General features: G+C 41.1%; 6 protein-coding genes across 6 annotated transcripts in view; 2 read left to right on the top strand and 4 right to left on the bottom strand.

Moving 5' to 3' along the window:
* The first annotated feature begins 1,121 nt into the window (after positions 1–1,121).
* On the top strand, positions 1,122–2,003 carry LOC120420107 (farnesol dehydrogenase-like). The gene is made up of 2 exons (XM_039583054.2): positions 1,122–1,734; positions 1,793–2,003. The coding sequence occupies exons 1-2, from the start codon at positions 1,168–1,170 to the stop codon at positions 1,967–1,969; spliced, it is 744 nt and encodes a 247-aa protein (XP_039438988.1). The 5' UTR covers positions 1,122–1,167; the 3' UTR covers positions 1,970–2,003.
* A 9-nt stretch (positions 2,004–2,012) lies between these two features.
* LOC120420109 (farnesol dehydrogenase-like) lies at positions 2,013–3,252 on the bottom strand. The gene is made up of 2 exons (XM_039583057.2): positions 2,262–3,252; positions 2,013–2,198 (listed from the first exon to the last, which is right to left on the bottom strand). Exons 1-2 carry the CDS (start codon positions 2,820–2,822, stop codon positions 2,025–2,027), a joined length of 735 nt encoding a protein of 244 aa, XP_039438991.1. The 5' UTR covers positions 2,823–3,252; the 3' UTR covers positions 2,013–2,024.
* A 2,135-nt stretch (positions 3,253–5,387) lies between these two features.
* LOC120420108 (farnesol dehydrogenase-like) lies at positions 5,388–6,395 on the top strand. Its single transcript, XM_039583055.2, has 2 exons — positions 5,388–6,011; positions 6,068–6,395. The coding sequence occupies exons 1-2, from the start codon at positions 5,451–5,453 to the stop codon at positions 6,239–6,241; spliced, it is 735 nt and encodes a 244-aa protein (XP_039438989.1). The 5' UTR covers positions 5,388–5,450; the 3' UTR covers positions 6,242–6,395.
* Positions 6,396–7,212: 817 nt separating this feature from the next.
* Positions 7,213–8,049, bottom strand: LOC128093635 (uncharacterized). Its single transcript, XM_052711197.1, has one exon. It carries the CDS (start codon positions 7,619–7,621, stop codon positions 7,442–7,444), a length of 180 nt encoding a protein of 59 aa, XP_052567157.1. The 5' UTR covers positions 7,622–8,049; the 3' UTR covers positions 7,213–7,441.
* A 2,954-nt stretch (positions 8,050–11,003) lies between these two features.
* Positions 11,004–12,328, bottom strand: LOC120420069 (uncharacterized). The gene is made up of 2 exons (XM_039582992.2): positions 12,213–12,328; positions 11,004–12,154 (listed from the first exon to the last, which is right to left on the bottom strand). The coding sequence occupies exon 2, from the start codon at positions 12,090–12,092 to the stop codon at positions 11,004–11,006; it is 1,089 nt and encodes a 362-aa protein (XP_039438926.1). The 5' UTR covers positions 12,093–12,154; positions 12,213–12,328.
* A 3,288-nt stretch (positions 12,329–15,616) lies between these two features.
* LOC120420106 (probable multidrug resistance-associated protein lethal(2)03659) overlaps positions 15,617–18,437 on the bottom strand; it is a 44,496-nt gene continuing 41,675 nt past the window's right edge. Inside the window, exons 5-6 of the mRNA XM_039583053.2 lie at positions 16,578–16,724; positions 15,617–16,376 (exon numbers count right to left, since the gene is read on the bottom strand). Coding sequence (XP_039438987.1) covers positions 16,323–16,376; positions 16,578–16,724 — 201 coding nt within the window. The 3' untranslated portion in view covers positions 15,617–16,322. The remainder of the gene's footprint in view (positions 16,377–16,577; positions 16,725–18,437) is intronic.

Consider the following 18,437-nt stretch of genomic DNA (forward strand, 5'->3'; position numbering starts at 1 on the left):
GAAATGTTATGCCCTTTCTGATGCCACATAGGTTGGCTTGTCAATTGTGGACCTGTTCAGATGCCGGCGGATTTTCCGACGACGTAATTCCGGGTTGGTACGAAACTCCAACGAAAAATCTATTCTATCGATACAAATACCCCCAAAACGGTGTTATACCCACTCCAAAATGTTTATTTAGCAATTCTATGGTAATATATTGACATTTAGTTAAATTTTAAGTTTGCAAAATTAAGTTTAGATAAGTTTTATATAGAATCAATCAATAATCAATCCAAATTATTTTTTTAATCAGTCAAGGATGCCTATTTGGAGTTGGGAGACTGGATTTATGGTGATTTGTTAACAAATAACATTATTTATGTTAATTTTTCGAAAGGTGTACAAACTTTTTTTGCACCTTTTTTATTTTCGTAATAGGGGAACTATACCCTTTTTCAGCCTATTTCTATTATCAGCCTATCAGCACTTTGATCATGAATTACAGCTTTCATAAAGTGTTTTTGACTGTTCCAAAGTAATAAATAGCCTAAAGAAAAGTGAGCAAGCAATTCTCCATTGTTGATACATCTGAAAATTTTGATTTAATAGCGGAAAATGGCAAAAGTGATGAGAATTGGTCGAACGGCTTAGAGTGATTAAAATGGGTATATTTCCCCTAGTATTTGTTATATAACTTTTTATGGAAACCATCTTTTCATGAGCTTTTTGCAGCAAAATGTCTGGCATGAGTTTCTTAACAAAACGTAGTACTAGGTTCCTGTCAAACTTTAAATTGTTTACATGTTTCATCACAAAATGTGCATAGTGCCCGAGGGGTGTAAATACTTTTTTACATACTGTATATTTCAAGTTTTCTTATAAATTCGCTCTTAGGTGTATGTATCATGTAGTTTAAGAATTGTTTCAGCTCCTACATTTAGTATGTGTATAATTAAAAAATAAAATAAAATGCATCACGCTTTAACAGGGTTCTCACATATGATAGCTATTGCGTAATCAAATTCTCATTTGTGCTCAGTCATGGGCGGTGTTCTATTCAAACAAACTTGTTGATGTAACGCCTCAAGTGGACAGTGATTACAGAAGTTTTTGCCGCTATTAATTCTCCCTACACTCCCACCTCAATCATTCGTCGCTGAAGTTGTACGATATTGTCTCCAAAGTATGGATCGCTGGGCAGGTAAAGTGGCCGTTGTAACGGGTGCAAGTTCCGGAATCGGTGCCGCCATCGTAAAGTCCCTGGCCAACGCCGGTATGGTCGTGGTTGGGCTGGCACGTCGCGTTGAACGCGTGGAGGCGTTGAGGGATGGGCTGAAGGACCAAGCCACCAGGAAGCGTCTGCACGCGGTCAAGTGCGATGTTTCCAAGGAGGAGGACATTCTTCGGGCGTTTCGCTGGGTTGAGGAGAAATTTGGTGGGGTGGACGTTCTGGTGAACAATGCTGGAGTTCTGAGGGATGCCAAGTTGGTCGCTCCGGGAAATACTGGTGATTTGCGGGAGGTGATCGATACCAACGTGATGGGGCTTGTTCTGTGTAGTCGCGAGGCGTTCCAGTCAATGAAGAAACGGTCCGTTGATGGTCACATCGTGCACATCAACAGCGTGGTGGGTCATTACATACCGAATCTTCCGGTGTTGAGTATCTACCCGGCTTCAAAGTATGCCGTTACGGCCCTTACGGAAACGATGCGGCGAGAGTTTTTGGCAGAGGGAACCAAAATTAAGGTCACGGTTGGTGGTTCTAACGGTTTGTGTTTTTTTTTCAGTTTAATGAATTTATTAATTGCAGAGCATCAGTCCCGGTGTGGTGAAAACGGATATGGTGCCAAACGAAATGCAAAAAGACCAAGATTTGCCAATGCTGGAGGCTGAGGATATCGCGGCAGCTGTAGTGTACGCCGTTGGCACTCCACCCCGGGTACAGATTCACGAGCTGACCATCAGACCCGTTGGAGAAAATTTCTAAATTGGTTTATTAAAAATATACATATTTCAACGTAGTCTTTTATTATTATTCCAGATTAAAAGCTTTCACATACTGGTTTAATCGTCAACTCGTGAACTTGCACCCGGGGTGGCGTTCCGACGACGTAAAGAACGGCTTCGGCAATGTCCTCGGCTTCCAGCAATGGAATTCCAGAATTGATGATGGCCTCTGGAAGGATCTCCGTCCGAACTGCACCCGGGCTAATACTCTGAAAATAAGAAGTCTCTGTGAGTTTGATCCAATTACAGAACCAATCAACGACTAGACTTACGGTTACTTTGATCTTGGTTCCCTCCGTTTTAAACTCCAACCGCATGGTCTCCGTGAGCGCCGTAACGGCAAACTTGGACGCCGCGTAGATGTTCGTGTTGGGTAAACTTGCTTTATGCCCTGCCACGCTGTTAATATGAACAATGTGTCCGTCAACCGATCGCTTCTTCATCGACTGGAACGCCTCCCGCGTACAGAACACCAGTCCCATCACATTGGTATCGATCACCTCCCGCAACTTCTCCGAGTTGTCCGCTTCAACCAACTTGGTGTGTCGGAAGATCCCCGCGTTGTTCACCAGCACGTCCACGCCCCCAAACTGTTCCTCGATCCAAGCAAAAGTTTTAACGATTTCCTCCTCCTTCGACACGTCGCACTTGGCCGCGTACAGACGACCCCTCGCCGGTCCCTCCAGCTCGTCTTTCAACGCCTTGACCCGTTCCAAACGGCGTGCCAGCCCGACCACGGTCATGCCGGCATTGGCCAGTGCCTTGGCGGTAGCCGCTCCGATTCCCGAGCTGGCACCGGTTACGACGGCGACCTTACCCTCCCAGCGATCCATTGTGTTGGGAGATGTTTGAATGTTATCGATTGACTAAACGTCGAATGGAACTTGGCGGGGCTAAATATATGCTACCAGCAGTTTTAGTGATAACGCGCGTGCCTTATCAGTTGTACCTTTTTCGGACATTTGAATTTCATAAGATTGCCGTAAAAATGGGCGCCCTTGATCATGACCAATGATTTGGTTCGATCCCTTCAACATCTTTCAATCTTTTCAAAACTTTTACCTCACGAGCTAATTGCTCGTTTGAAACAACTTTGCTGAAGACTGTGAAGCGATTCTTCCAATCTGAGGATCAGTACAAGTATTTTGATGAAAATTATGTCCGAATCCCTAATGTGACCCGTTTATGGATAAATGTTTGAAAGACCTTCCCCGAAAGTCCAAAAGTGTCAAAATCTTATGGAGCTGATAGTCCCATCACAGTCTGTGGTCCTATCTAAGGTTATGTGCACTTAAGTGATTTCTAATAGCTGTTGGTTTATATTAAAACTAATAAAAATTGAAGAAAAAAACAGACTCATAAAATTGAAAAGTTACTTTACATTTATGGTTTGGATTATCAATCGAACCCAAAGTAGGGGAAATATACCCGTTTTAAGCCTAATAGGCGGTCGTGTTTGAATGATGCTGGAGAATCTGGAGTGTTCCTTGATATTTACTAAAACCAAGTACACCAACGAGTAGAGCAACATTTTGTGAACATTTCTGTTTATTTTCACTTTTATTAAAAGTTATGCTATTCCTTTAACAAGCATTTAAAAAAAATATTTCCCAGATACATTCTAATCAGTCGAGTGCATTGGGCCACACCCATTTTCCTATTTTCAGCTTAGTTCTTTTTTTCTTCCAACGCTCTTTTGGGTCTGCTTAGAGCTGCCAAAATTGATAAAATTTTAAACAAACACTCACAAAAAGTAGCATTTATAGAGAAAATTTCCTGGAATCGCTGGCTCACTCCAACAGGCGCTGCTGGTAGTGCTGGCTGCCACCCTTTGTTCTTTATTTGCCTTCGCTTCTCGCTTGGTTCTCTTCAGCTTTTGATTGGAATGGGTCGTCAAAATTCAAACGTCAAAATTCATTGGCGCGTTTGTTTTGTTGATGGCGCTTGCTAATTATTTACATGTTTCGGGATTATTTTTCAAGTGAGTAACTAACTAATGTTCAAAAGAACATGTGGCCGGTAGTTGGAAGCAATTTCATATCTTAAGCGCTTTTAAATCGTTGGCGCAAGTGAAAAGATATTGATGGCGACTTTCGTTAAGCAGTTAACTCCTCATCTTGTGTGTGGATGTGTGTGCCACCATAATGATGAGAAATGGTCTCGCAAAATAGAAATTATGATCAAAAGTGCATTAAATTTGATCTTTTTGGCAAGTAAATGGCCAGGGATGCCAGATACACAGATTTGTCTGTGTTTCACAGACATTTGAGCTTGTGTCAGACATTTTTTGAGGTGCACAGACTTTTTAAAAACTTCATTTAATTGATATTTTGTAAAAATATAAATCGAAACTTATTTCGTTAATCTTCTAATGCTTAAAACACAATTTTTGATGGATTTCTATGACTAAAAATTGATATATTTGAATTTTAGACGAATGCACAGACATACACAGACTTTTTAACAGACATTTTAAAAAATCATGTGGCATCCCTGTAAATGGCATAAATTTGCATGCTTACTTGAGGCGGTGCTGTTGCTGGTAAGTTTATAGCCTAAATAGTATTTTTGGAGCTTTAATCGAGCATCAAACTCTTCATATGACGAAGATAGGTGTTTGATTAGAAAGGGTGTATTTACCCTACCTTGCTTCTCCATCGAAATGAGTTCCCAGTAGCTTTTGCTGGAGACGCATGGTGTTTTATGTTCTATTAACCCCTTCCCGCTCAGAGCAAGATTTTTAACGTTTTTCCAAATTACTCGTAACTGGATCGATCAAATTGGATGCAATTTTAGTGCTCACTTGAAAGTTCTTTTGATTATGCATATGCATCCAACGATGGATCAAATTAAGTTCATACTGAGTCGCAAACAAACAGACATTTGCTCGAATTTTGGTCCTGAGTCGATATGTATACGTGAAGATGGGTCTAGGATGTTAAATTAAATAGTTCATTTCTCAAGAGATTTTATAGCCTTTCCTCAGGAAGGTGAGGAAGGCAAAAATAATAACTTCGTGTGAATACAACAAACTACTGTACGACAACTTCCGAAATGCCTATGTAAACAAAAATAAATTAATCGTCGGGTAATAGGATATCAAGCAAATCTGGAGTTTTTTTTCGAAAAGGTCCAATACACCAAATTTTCAGTTTTTGCTTTTTGGGTGTTTTTGAAACCGCCTAGAGTCAGGGGTATTAAAAAACACCCAAAAAGCAAAAACTTAAAAAAAAACTCCAGAAATACTGATATTTGATAGAATGACTCCAAACCAATGAATCAAACAGTTCTGATTTTATTTTTCAAATGAGTTTTCTTTTTGGGTGTAACTAAATACTCATTCTGTATTCACAAAACCATACATTTTTGCTCTGCTTATCGCTATCAGTCCACTCACAAGTCAGTCTCAAGCTATCTTCGGCGCTGAGCAGACGGACTCATAACCTTATCACCACTGCACCATGGACCGCTGGCAGGGAAAGATCGCCGTCGTAACCGGTGCCAGCTCGGGAATCGGAGCGGCCACCGCCAAGGCTCTGGCCAACGCCGGAATGGTAGTAATTGGGCTGGCACGGCGCATTGAACGCGTCGAAGCGCTGAAGGCAGACTTGGAGGGTTCGGCCAAGGATCGACTGCACGCGGCCAAGTGCGATGTGTCCAAGGAGGAGGAAATCTTGCAAACGTTCCGCTGGATCGAGGAACAGTTCGGAGGTGTGGACGTTCTGGTCAACAATGCCGCGACCTTCATCAAGACTAAGCTCGTGGATACGGACAATTCCGAGAAGTTGCGGGAGATCATGAACACCAACGTGATGGGACTGGTGTTCTGCACCCGGGAGGCGTTCCAATCGATGAAGAAACGATCGGTGGATGGTCACATTGTACACATTAATAGCATCGCAGGCCATAGTACAGCCCTGCCGAACATGAACATGTACTGTGCGTCCAAGTACGCTGTTACGGCGCTCACCGAAACCATGCGGCAGGAGTTCAAACAGGAGGGCACCAAGATCAAAATAACGGTTCGTTAAGTCACTATTTTCGTAACATTTTAATGTTCAAATTTTCAAATCTTCAGAGCATCAGCCCCGGTGCCGTCAACACGGAAATGATTTCGCAAGCGTTGCGAGACTCGGGCGCACCATTGCTCGAACCGGAGGACATTGCCGGGGCCGTGCTGTACGCGGTCGGAACGCCACCCCGGGTTCAGGTGCACGAGCTGACCATTAAGCCTGTTGGCGAGGGACGATGATGTGCAGAAAATTGGACGAATCATTCCAGATTGATAAGATAACGATGTAGCGCATGCAGGCATTGTTCTGCAAAACAAATTATGTCAACTTCAGTGATCAACGATCGTTGACATTTCCTATCCAAAGAGAAACAAATAAACATTGATTCCCCCATGCAAGTCTCCATACAACTTTGACTGCTGTCCATACAAAAATTGAACACATAAATATTTGAAAAAAATATCTTTTCAAGAATTGAAAATTGAACCGTTAATTGGAAAATGCGGGCTGTTTAAGTGAGACTTAGAAAACTTCAACTTTCCTGTTTCTTTTTCTCAGCAACCAGAGATCCGATCTTGCGATGAAAATCTGTATCTTGAGTACTTATTTTCTGAATTTCGGCAAAGTTGCAGTTTAACATTTTTTTTTATTTAACCTTTTATCACTAAAAGTTAAATTCCAAAAATCCATATTTTTCAATCTTCGTATTTTGTTTTGTTTTTGGGGAGTACAATAAAATTTGTTTAAAAAAATAGTGTTTTTTGTGGAAAATATCGAAAATTTTGCCAAAAATATATTAAAAATAAATGTTTACGAGAGAAAATAGAAGGAAAAATATTGTTTCAGAGGTGCTCTGCAGTTCTTGAGTTTTTTTTTTGAAAAGGTTTTTTTTTAATATCCCTGACTAATGGCTTTTTCAAAAACGTTACTTAATCCACCATTATGTGGTTGGTGCCTTTTTATTAATTTTGCTCACAGCAGAGCCGCTTCCGTAAACGTAAAAATAAATCGTATTGGAATAAATGATGATTGAAATTTAAGCGCATCGATCTTATCTTTCCACAGCCGGCTGTCTAAGATTAGATCTCAAACAAATATTCGCGTCGGGATTAAAATATAAAATACACTGAAATAATAATAACACTTTCTCAGTAGCTCAGTAGCAGTAGCATCCGACTGCTTGCTTTGAGAATAAATTTTTTCAATTCATTTTATTTACCGAAATAACAATTTTACAACTTGTGTGAATGACTGGTTCATAGAGATTTGGTGTTCCTTGCAACTATTTCCTTTTCAATAACCGCTTGGTAACAGAAGGTTCTTCGAATGCAATTAAACAAAAACTAGGGAAAATTTGGCCAAAAAACCTAGTGAGATCGAAACGTGGGGTTCCTTAAAACTAATATCACAGACGAGTGGTGGGGTTGAGTTCCGCTTCATTAAAGGGGAAGGATGGCTTCTATCAGTGGGTTGTCCGACATCTGGCAGCTGGTCCGGAACTTCTGGAACAAGCGATCGATAAACTGGTCGATCGTCTCCAGTTCGGCAAGCTGGTGGAGATCATCGGTGGGGTGCCACGGATCGAGGTTGTAGATCATCTTCAGCAATTTATTCTGCATCCTTTGAAGCTTTTTGCGGTGGGTAGCTGCGCAGGTTTTCCACGTTGGAGATCCGTACGTCAGGACTGCACGGAAAACGCACTTGTACAGCAACAGTTTGTTGTGGAGTTGTAATCGGGAGCGTCGGTTCACCAGCGAGTAGAGAGCCTTCGTCAGGTTTTTGCACTTTTTGAGCGTCTGGTCGATGTGCTTGTCGTAGCGAAGCCCGGTGTCTAGGGCAAGGCCTAGATACTTGGCCTCTTTGGACCAGTCCACCTCCAAGCCGCAGACTTTGACCTTGGAACTCGGGAGGTACTTGGGCGCTCTTCGGCGCGTAAAGAAGATGGCTTGCGTCTTGGAAGGGTTGATTTTGATCCTCCACTTTTGTTAGAACTCCTCCAGACGGTTCTGAGCAGCTTGTAGTTTGATTGTGACGATTTTCGGGTCGTTGTCTGTTGCAAAGAAGCCAGTATCGTCAGCAAAGAACGCATACGACACTCCGTCAATCATCAGTACATCAACAGTGAAGATGTTGTACAGCGTTGGGCTTAGAACCGATCCTTGAGGCACGCCACACGGTATTCCGTGAATGGCCGACAGTGCACCGTTGACGTTTACTTGAAAACTTCTGCCCTTCAAGAAGGAGTGCAACATTTTGACAAGATACAGTGGGAAGTTGGCTACTACCAGTTTGTGGACAATAGCTTCCTGCCACACCGTGTCATAGGCTTTCTCTACGTCCAGCATCAGCATGCCCGTCGATTTCTTCGAGTCAAATCCTTTCCCCAAGTAGCATTTGGCAACATGATAAATTTGACTAAGTCCAGGTTTTGTTTTGTTTTGCTGTAGAAACATAAAATTGACATTTTAGCAACAATACGTTGCAATGTTGCAAACCTTTCGAATTGAAAACAACTTTGCAACAATGCATTTCATTTTGTAATCGAAACATATTGAAAACTTATTGGTTCCATTGTTGCAACATGTGACTTAGCCCGATTTGTGTGCCAAGAGTAATATTGAAATCAAAAATCCTTAGATACAGTTGAGCCCAACCATTTCACCTTTCATCAATTCAACCATGGTTCAGTGGTAGAGGCAAGGTGTGAAGATCTGAAGGTACCAGTCTAGAATCTCGACAGGGGCACTTAAATTTTTTTGTTAAAAAAGTTTTATTTTTGTTTTACGCAAATTAAACGACAACATAATGGCAACATCATGACAACACAACAAACTACTTTACCGACATATTTAGACAAACAAATTGTTTCTGGAACTTCGTCGTAACAAAGTTGAAACAAGCGGCTAAATGTTGCCAACACAAAATTTTCGTGCGCTTTTTAAGGCACCACGAGTGTTCTAACTATGTTGTGGTTGCACATTTTGGGTGTTACGAAATAGTTGCATTTAAGGATCCGCAACAAAAAATGTTACTTGGGTCTTGACTGCTTGCGTGATCCTCACGAGTTGGTGGTTCGTCGAATGCGCTCGTCTGAATCCAAATTACTCGTCGGGGACGATGCGATTGTTGTCCAGGTGTCGGTTCATTCGTGCGAGTATTATCCGTTCCAGGACCTTACTGAGCGTACTCAGCAGACTTATGGGACGATAGTTTCCGGGTTGCGTGATGTCCTTATTCGGCTTTGGTACCGCTACCACCAATGCGTGTTTCCACGCAGCAGGAAAGTAGGACAGCTTCAGGCAGGCGTTGTAGATTTTTGTGAGGTAAATTAATCCTTTCCGCGGGAGGTGCTTCCAAGGGGAAAACCACTCTCATCAAAGAGCCCTGGGCACCATCGGGAACGTTCTCAGGCACCTTCAGGCACCTTCAGGCACTTTCAGGCACATGCTCGGGCACCTTTGCACATTGTGATTTTGACAATTGGAAAATCCAATTCAAAATATTAAAGTAATCTGGATTCTGTCCTAAACAGTTTTAGTTTTTGGAAGTTTTTTTTTCTGTTCGTGAATTTTGTGCAATTCCAGAGTTTTTTTTTTGAAAAGTACCAATAAACTATTGTCTTTCATATGTTTATAGGACCTAAACAAAAAAACTCTAGAATTAAAATAATGTTTGAGCTAAATCAGTGTATTTTGTTGTGAAATCCATTTGTTAACATTGTATAGATGTATATACATTATATTTATTGTATACATTTATGTTTCAAGTGAAAACTATTCACAAAAAAAAAATAAGATAAATTACTAATATGGACCAATTGTGGAAACGCATTTTGTTTAAGAGCAAAGGAAAGTAATTTTTAAACCATGACATTATATATATTAAACCCACTTATCTTTTCTAGACGCAGGAAAAAAAACTCGTCCCTGAGATGTATCAATTGAAGCAAAATTTAAGATTTTCAAATTCGGCATTGGAAGAGATTCATTTTGAAATATTGATAATAAATATTTTGTAATGCATTTTAGTTGAACTAAAATGAAAGCAGCTTCTGGTATATATTTTTGGAAAACAGAAAAAGAGTCAGAACGAGGTTTGAGGTCTATAAATTGGTTTTGTCGCCTTGATTGGTCACCATCCAGCATTTGGTCACAGATCGAGTTCAAATTTTGAATTTGAAGAACGTCGATTTAGGTACATTAAAACACTTCCAATGTGATTTTTTTGACATGGATGTAACCTTGTTGATTACTTCGGGCTTCCGCTTCGGATCAGTGAAAATTAGAGAAGTAAAATTTCAATATTTGTAATATTTGTAATGAAAACCAGTTTTTTTCTTTAAAATTTATTGAATATTGGTATCGATGGTATTAATTTCCTCGAAACACACACAGGGCGTGCTTTTAGGGCCACATGGATTAGCTCTTGAACCAACTATGGCAATCGCCGAGATATTTGCAAACAGGAAGAGCTGTGCGCATGGCGGGGCGGGATCGGTTCTTAGTCTTATGATAGAATAACGTCCTTCGGGGGATTGGTTTCTTCATTTGGGATTAGATTGCAAAATTTTCCAGTGGGTTCATTTCGTGTGTGTTTGTTTTGATAAGATTTTTTTCAATCGATTTTTCCTAAAATAGCAAAGATTTTGATCAAATAACATTCTATAATCCATTAAATGCTTCTTACCAACAAAGAAATGAGAAAACTCGGCAACATTAAGATTATTCCAGCTGAACTTAAAACAATTTATTAACTTTTCTAGCTGACAAGATTGTGAAAACTTTATAAACAAATATCAAAACACGGTTGCTATGTACCGTCCTGTTTTTTCTTCGCCTCAGGGCTCAATCGGGCACCTTCGGGCACGTTTGGGCAACTTTAGGGCACAGCCTACTCGAGGGCAATGAGCGGAGTGGTTTTCCCCTTGGGTGCTTCAGCGTAATGTTCCGCAGACCGTCTTGACCCGGGGCTTTCCTGTTTTTCAGCTTCCGGAAGATAGCTTTAATCTCGCTCGGCTTTGTGTGTGTCGTTGCTTTCGTTCGCCTCTGTCACCGCCGACATCGAACGCGCTACCTCGTCGTTCACTGAAGGGTCACCCGGCAAGGTGTTGTCGTGTGCCTTCGCGAAACTTTCGGCGAGCACTCTAGCTTTCTCCGCGGGGGAGATGACCAGACCATCGTCAATACGGAAAGGAGGATTGTGTTTAACTTTATTCCGCACGAGCTTGGAAATTTTCCAGAACTTTTTGTGGCCATTGGCGATATCGCGGACCGTATCGCCGAAGTTCTTGTACTTCAATTTGCTGCACTCTTTTTGGATTCGTTGGTTCAGCGTTTCGACGATCAGGCCCAGCACAGGATCTCGCGATCGGATGAACTGCCGTCGACGGGTGTTTCGCAGTGTAATCAGCAGCCGCACTCCATCTGGTAGAACCACTTTCTGCGGATTGTACTCCGCCCAAGGGACTGCAACGTCCTCAGCTTCCAGTACTGCAGACGTGAATCGGCGAACAGAAGCGTCGATCTCGGCTGTTGTCTGGATGTTGTTCAGCGACTCTACGGTTACGTCCAGCTTTCCGCCAACTTCCCGCTGGAACCGGACCCAGTCCGCTCGGTCGTAGCAGCGAACTCGTTTAGCTTGTGACTCCGCCTGGATGTTGCAGTCGATCTCAAACGTCACGGGAAGGTGATCTGATGAAAGCTCTTGATGTACTTTAGGAACTGACATGTTGACCCGGTTGTTCGACAGGACCAGATCGATGACCGAAGGGCGTGCGCGACCACGCGGGACGTACGTCGGCGTAGTGGGTGCATGAATGAAAAAGTCAGAAGAACGAAACAGATTCATCAAAATGTTACCAGTCTGGTTTGCCCGCGTACAATTCCACATCCTGTGGCGAGAGTTGAGATCTCCCACGATGAAGTAAGCTCCACTTTGCCTCGTCAGGGTTCCGATGTCACGCTTGAAGTTGACTCGATCTTCTTTGCTGCGTCCTCCCGGGAAGTAAGCAGCAATTATGTTGATTGGAACGTCATCTGTTTGAACCCGAACGCCAACAGCTTCAATCACCTTCGTCCGTAGATCGTCCATCGGCTTGAAGTCAATTCCCCTTTTGATCAGAACAGCAACTCCGCCTCCTCTTTCTGCAATTTCTGATGATCGATCCAGTCGTACAACTGAGTAACCATCGATGAAGAACGAAACATTTACCTGCAGCCACGTTTCAGTAAGGACGGCAACATCAATTTTCTGCGACACAATGAACTCAGAGAGCTCAAGTGCCTTATTCGGAACGGATCGTCCGTTCCAGTTCAAAACTTTGAGTTTATTCAAGCTAGTGAACGTAAATGTACTTCACCATAAGCTCGTGTAGAGCGAAGAACTGTTCCTCTCTTGTCGCACACTTGCTGAGCCGAGCGTACATTTCCCTCGCCAAGCCCAAGAACTCGGTTACTGTGAACAAATCATCCTGAGAACCGTCTTTTTGTTCCGCCGATCCGCGAGCTCCAGTGCTCGGACCAGCAGCAATGTTTGCGAAGGACAGTCCGGGTGCCACCACGTTAGAGGTGAACTTCCGTGGCGAAGGCGTCGCCTTCTCTGCTTGCGGTGCTGTTTTGCGAGGTTTTTTCTTCTCCTGGTGCTTGAGGTAGTCCTTGCGAGCGGTGCAGTCCTTGAAGTTGGCCGTGTGGTTGAGGTTACAGTTGGCACATTTTATCTTCTGCCGGACGTCATCCGGGGCTTTCTCCAGCTCGGCCTTCGTTGGGAGCTGACATTCGTTCGATCCGTGCTTCTGCCCACACTTGACACAGCGAGGTGTCATGTTGCAATACCGGCTGCCATGACCAAATCCTTGGCAACGGAAACATTGCATCACGTCAGTTTTGTTTCGAGTGAAAAAACGCCACCAGACCACGACGTTGCAGATGGTTTTCACCTCGCGGAGCTGCGTCAACTTCACCGAACCTTTCAAAAAGTTGAGAAGATAGAGTGCACGATTCCCACCTTCCGATTTCGACAGCACTTTGACTTCCCGCGGGAAAATGTCGTTCTTTTCTAGTTCTTCGATCAGATCATCAACCTCGAACACGGGGAGACCCGAAAGGACGATCTTCACTAGGGCGTCCTCCGGCTTGGCATGGGTGAAGAACTCCGCGTTCAACTGCACCAGCTCAGCGGTAATTTTCTCGAAAAGTTCCGCGCACTTCACCTTGATCTGGACCGCCTTCTCAAAGTTACGTAGGCTGTAGCTGCCGCCGCCACCTCCGAGGCGTGAAATCAGTTTGTTAATTTCGATTGCCGTCTTGTTTCGCACTGTTATTGGGGGGCAGCGAGCCTTCACCGTTTTCTTGACGCGGATGTCAACAACTCCCGCGATGCTGTCACCGCTGATACTGCTGGACGAATCGTCCTCCATCGACTGCAAAGCGTCAAACCCGTTGGCAAGTGGGATTGGCTGTGTGGACGCACCAGCCCAGGTATTTCCGTTTCTCGTGCTAGACAAATCCGAGTAGGATGCCCTACGCCGGAGTGAATAGCCGTGACCCGCAGCTGCGAGTTTTTTCACTTCGGTGTCCAAAGTGGGGTTAGTTTTCAGTTTCGGACCGTAGTCTCGTCGATCGAACGTGTGCTGCGTCGTTTTTTTCACCCCCGGGACGCCGTCCGGCGGGGCCTTTGACTTATTTTTTCCCATATTCGGCAGGGAAACCGCGCGAGATTACGACCCGCGATTTACGAGAATAAATTTTCAATCCTTTTAAAATAATAAACTTCACTTAAGGGGTTACCCCATACATGTAGAAAATCATTAAATTTTATATTACAGATTATTTGATAAATCCACTCAAAACATGATTTTTAATCACTCCTGAAAGATTCATGAAGATATTTAATGATTAAACTGAGTAAGAGACGATTTAAGTTCAAAATTTTGCCATGCGCAAAGCGGGCTGTCAAACTTTGTTGGCGTTTTTCTCTAAACCCCGAGTTGATTTACGGGTGCCACGATATCTCGATATGGGATGGACCAAATTGGCTGAAATTTTAGGTGAAGACTTTCAAGATGTATCCCGTGTGCATGACGAAGCCCAATTTTTAAAATTAGCTTTTTTAAAAAATACAAAAATCAGAAACAAACGGGTTTTTAATATGAAAAACACAAAAATATTTTTATCTTTTTTTATAATAAACTTTTTGAAAATCGGGCTTCGTCATGCACACGGAATCGGTTTAACGAGTATTCACCAAAATTTTGAGCCGATTTGGTCAAGACTGTGTTGAGATATCGTGGCACCCGTTTTTTGAAACTGCTAACTTAAAATTGCTATACCTCGGCAACGATGCAACCAAATATCTTCAAATTTGTTTTGAAAGTAGGTGAAAATGTATATTTTAATGCCATGAAAAAAGAATTTGAATAAAGTTGAAGTGTGTGCTCATACTAACCTCTGACTTTTTTGCCAATATACATGTATGTAACCCCTTAATCTAAACGGGAATTGCCTCAACAGCAGCATCCGATTGCTTGCCTTGAGCATAAAAATCTAACAGTTAACTTCATTTATGCCAATGATCGTATCGCTTGCTCAGGGTGAATCCCAGACCTTTACCCATCACAACTACCAACTCCACGCGATATTTACGCATTCTTGTTGTTTAAATTCGATTAAATTTGATCAAATGGTCAGTTTGATCGAGTTCCACTATAAGGTTGGGAAAAAGAGCCTGCGGTTTCGCTACCTTTTTCTATGTAAGTTCAGCATCAACACTTCCCGTGCTCCTAATCCTTATTCCTCTCCCGGTGAATGATGGAGATGGGAGCGGCCGGCAATGGATGGCTTTCATGGTGCTACCTGTCCTGTTCTGGTAGAATTGGTTTTAATTCCCTCTAATCAATTTCTAAGCAACCTGGGCTGGACAATTATCACACATACTACATGACGAAATCCAGTCTGCAACCCGCTAAGATCACCACCTCCATGCGAATGCGAATTAGGTGGTTGGTGCCTTCCTCACATTTTGAGTGTAATGCTAGGTAGTATCTGAGATCCGGCCTCCACAAAGTTCATAAATAACACTTAAGTGCTAATAACTTTTGATAGGGTTGTTAGATATTCAATCTTTTGAACTTGTTGAAAAGGTCTTTCGAATACCTTTCTAAAAAAGTATAACATGACGAGGTTTCTTACAAAAACTACCCTTTTTACAATCTTCCGGACTATTGCTAAATTCGTTTTTTTAGCATAACTTTTGAAGTACTTAACTAAACTTTATCATTTTTAATAGCGACTTATGGGACCCCAAGACGGATCAAATGAAACCAAAACGGTCCAAATCGGGTCAGCCAGTGCCGAGATAACTCAGTGCAATTTTTTTGGATCAACATCCCACAACACACAAACACTGAAATTTGCTCAAAATTTGATTCTGAGTCGATATGTATACATGAAGGTGGGTCTAGGAGAATCAAGAATTTCGTTTTTCCAGTGATTTTATAGCCTTTCCACAGTAAATTTGGTTTATTGGATCTTATAAAAAAAAAACAAAAAAAAACTCCAGGGTTCTACCTTGTTAAGCTGGGATTTTCGAAGAAATGTTTTGATTGAAGGAGAACCCAATTTCTTTTGACATCTTGTATTACTCCTATAAACAAAGTTCAGCAACAAAACGAAAACAATAAAAAGATTTTTCTTTTCTTCAAAAACACAAAAACCTAAGTACGCTCCAGTTTTACGACTTTTTGAAATTCAGCGGGGCTAGAGTGGACATAAATTACATGCAGCGAAAACTTAAGTAAACAGCACGACTACCTTAAGTATATCGAGTTTGAAATTTTTAAGTGGATTTTTGTATGCTTGCTTGCTTGCTAAGTACGTTTACTGTTACTTACGTCACTATTGAAAGGTAGCTCAGTCCTTCAGCACCAAACTTAATGTTAAACGACGTAGACACCAGCTAATGCACGCTAATACATCTAGTTGTGATCGATTACGCGTTCCGCTTCTAAATATATATTATAATAAACACTAAACTGGTTTGTACTTGCAGTTGGTTTCATTCCATCCAAGCACAATTCATCGCTTAATTGCCTAAATGTATAAGTAGCACTTGCGTTTTGAGGCACTGTTTTTTTTTAATCTTTTTTTTTTCTTCTTCTTCTAAATAAGTTCAAAACGTGATACAAAGTGGATCGGTATAGTTACCTTAATATCTTAAGTTTCCCTCGCCCCTCGCGTGAAGATCGGCAAGACTGAGAACGATGGCTTCTCGCTGCAACGGGTTGTGGGGTGAGTTTCCTCTCTAGTGGCAAGCCATACTGGCGGCTTAGTCGGTGGGTTTCTCGGTCGTCTCTTCTGGTTGACTCTTTGTCTCGTGAGCCTGAAAGGTGGAAATTTTAAGTTATTTTTCCTTGCATGTTAAAGGAGTTATTAGACTACGACAAACAAACAAACACACTTTTTGACAGTTTGGCAGTTTGCCTGCTTTTTTGCATTTGCGAGTTTGGCAAACTGTCAAATACAAAAAAAGTGGGAGTTTGTTTGTTTGCCTTAGTCTAATATCTCCTTAAGTTGTTCTTACCTCTTTGGCGACTTTCAGCAAATGCTCGAAGGTGCTCTTGCCGGTTTGTTTGACCATTCCGTAGAACGTCTTTGGTCCGTCGGTGGCCGTCAACAGCTCGTACGGCGTTCCAAACTCTACGCAGCGGCCAGCGTCCATCACGAGCACCTGTTGGGGTGGGTTCAAAATTACGTGGTGATTCTTGCACTTGATCATAATTTCTCTACTCATGATCGAGATTTCTCGATAACAAGATTTCGTTTTACCATCGACAAATTACGATCGAAATTTGTACCGTCATCTAGCGCGAATCGGGACAGCTGTTTAAGCAATGTTGCAGCCTCACATTTTGATATTTTTGAAAGGTTTCTGTTAGACCAGATTCGGAGCAATAAAATGTGTACATTCATTTCTAAATTTGAAAAATTTAACTGCTTTAAAACGTGCTGTCACTATTCAGACTGTAGTCCCGATTCGTCCCAGTTGACGATTATAACAATTTCAAAAATGTCAGAATTATCAAAAATTTCAAAAATAATCGAGATTAAGAAAAAAAAATAATTTCGGAGATTCCAATTTAAAAAATAATTTAATTTTTCTTATCATTTAAAACAAAATTTTTAAATGTTTAATATTTTAAACAAAACAATCCATATATTGTAAAATAACAAAAAACAACAATTCTCAATTTTTAAAGTTTGCAAAATTATAAAAATTGAAAAATACATATAAAAAAACGTTTCTTAATCCACCATTAGGTGGGTGGTGCCTTCCTCACATTTACAAAGTAATAATGAAAATAAGTTTATGAAAAAATATATACCTGATACAGACTTTTCCACAAAACATGCAGACTCTCATTTGAAGCAATGTGGCAACCGGGCGTTTCGCATCTGGCGTGACTCTCGCACGTAAACAAAAAGACCCGGCCTTTTGAGGTTAGGCAAAAAATCACAATTTTTTGTATCTACATAAATATTTTTCTTGGCATAACTTTTGAAATACTTAACTAAATAGAATAAAATTTAATAGGTTCTTAGGGGACCCCAAAACGAACAGAATAAGGCGGATCCGGCCAAAATCGGTTCAGCCAGTTCTGAGATAATCGTGTGGAAAAAAATCATGTATACACACATCCCCACAGACATTTGTTCAGAATTTGATTCTGAGTCGATAGGTATACGTGAAGGTATATCTAGGAGTCGTATTTAAAAAGTTCATTTTTCGAGTGATTTTATAGCCTTGCCTCAGTGAGGTGAGGAAGGCAAAAAACAATTTATTTATACTGAAAAAAAATGAAATCGAATTTGAAAAATTAAAAATAAAGAAAAAAATCAAAAATAACAACAAAATTACTAAACAGAAAACAAAAACATATTTTCAAAAATTAAAAAATACAGGTTGTCAATATTGAAGAGACCATCGAAGAAGAGAATCATCAGTTTACAGAACAATGCAAAATGAAGACTCGTTTGAAAATATGTTTTTCGTTGTTCCTTGCTATGCGAGAGAACCATGGCAACGTCCAGCAAACAATAATAAACAAATGTCAAACACCCTTTTAAAGCTTCGTTTCGCAAATAACAAAGTCATTACAAGCAAAACGGAATCCAAGGGACCGTCGAGAAGCAAGAGAAAATATCGAGGAATGGAGAGAATCAAAGTATATGCAGTTAAGGGACTGAAGAATTCATCGGTAGATGGATCAATATTGATATCGAGAAGATCGAAAACCAGAAAGTCGACTATAAATTTAAAAATTAAGTAATTTGAAAAGTCTTATTTGAAATAATACTGAAATTTAGAAATTTAAAAATTTGAAGTTTTTGAATTTCCATTTTATTTCTGTATTTTTAAAATCTTAAATTTTACATTTTTTTG

Source organism: Culex pipiens, chromosome 3 (genome assembly GCF_016801865.2).
Source record: "Culex pipiens pallens isolate TS chromosome 3, TS_CPP_V2, whole genome shotgun sequence".
NCBI classification, from domain to species: domain Eukaryota; kingdom Metazoa; phylum Arthropoda; class Insecta; order Diptera; family Culicidae; genus Culex; species Culex pipiens.

Bases quoted from the DNA above. Each gene is read 5' to 3' on its own strand.
- LOC128093635 (XM_052711197.1), bottom strand. From the start codon at position 7,621: ATGCAGAATAAATTGCTGAAGATGATCTACAACCTCGATCCGTGGCAC.
- LOC120420107 (XM_039583054.2), top strand. From the start codon at position 1,168: ATGGATCGCTGGGCAGGTAAAGTGGCCGTTGTAACGGGTGCAAGTTCC. The intron at 1,735-1,792 runs GTTGGTGGTTCT...TATTAATTGCAG, and splicing joins GAACCAAAATTAAGGTCACG to AGCATCAGTCCCGGTGTGGT.
- LOC120420109 (XM_039583057.2), bottom strand. From the start codon at position 2,822: ATGGATCGCTGGGAGGGTAAGGTCGCCGTCGTAACCGGTGCCAGCTCG. The intron at 2,199-2,261 runs GTAAGTCTAGTC...TCTTATTTTCAG, and splicing joins GAACCAAGATCAAAGTAACC to AGTATTAGCCCGGGTGCAGT.
- LOC120420108 (XM_039583055.2), top strand. From the start codon at position 5,451: ATGGACCGCTGGCAGGGAAAGATCGCCGTCGTAACCGGTGCCAGCTCG. The intron at 6,012-6,067 runs GTTCGTTAAGTC...TCAAATCTTCAG, and splicing joins GCACCAAGATCAAAATAACG to AGCATCAGCCCCGGTGCCGT.
- LOC120420069 (XM_039582992.2), bottom strand. From the start codon at position 12,092: ATGGACGATCTACGGACGAAGGTGATTGAAGCTGTTGGCGTTCGGGTT.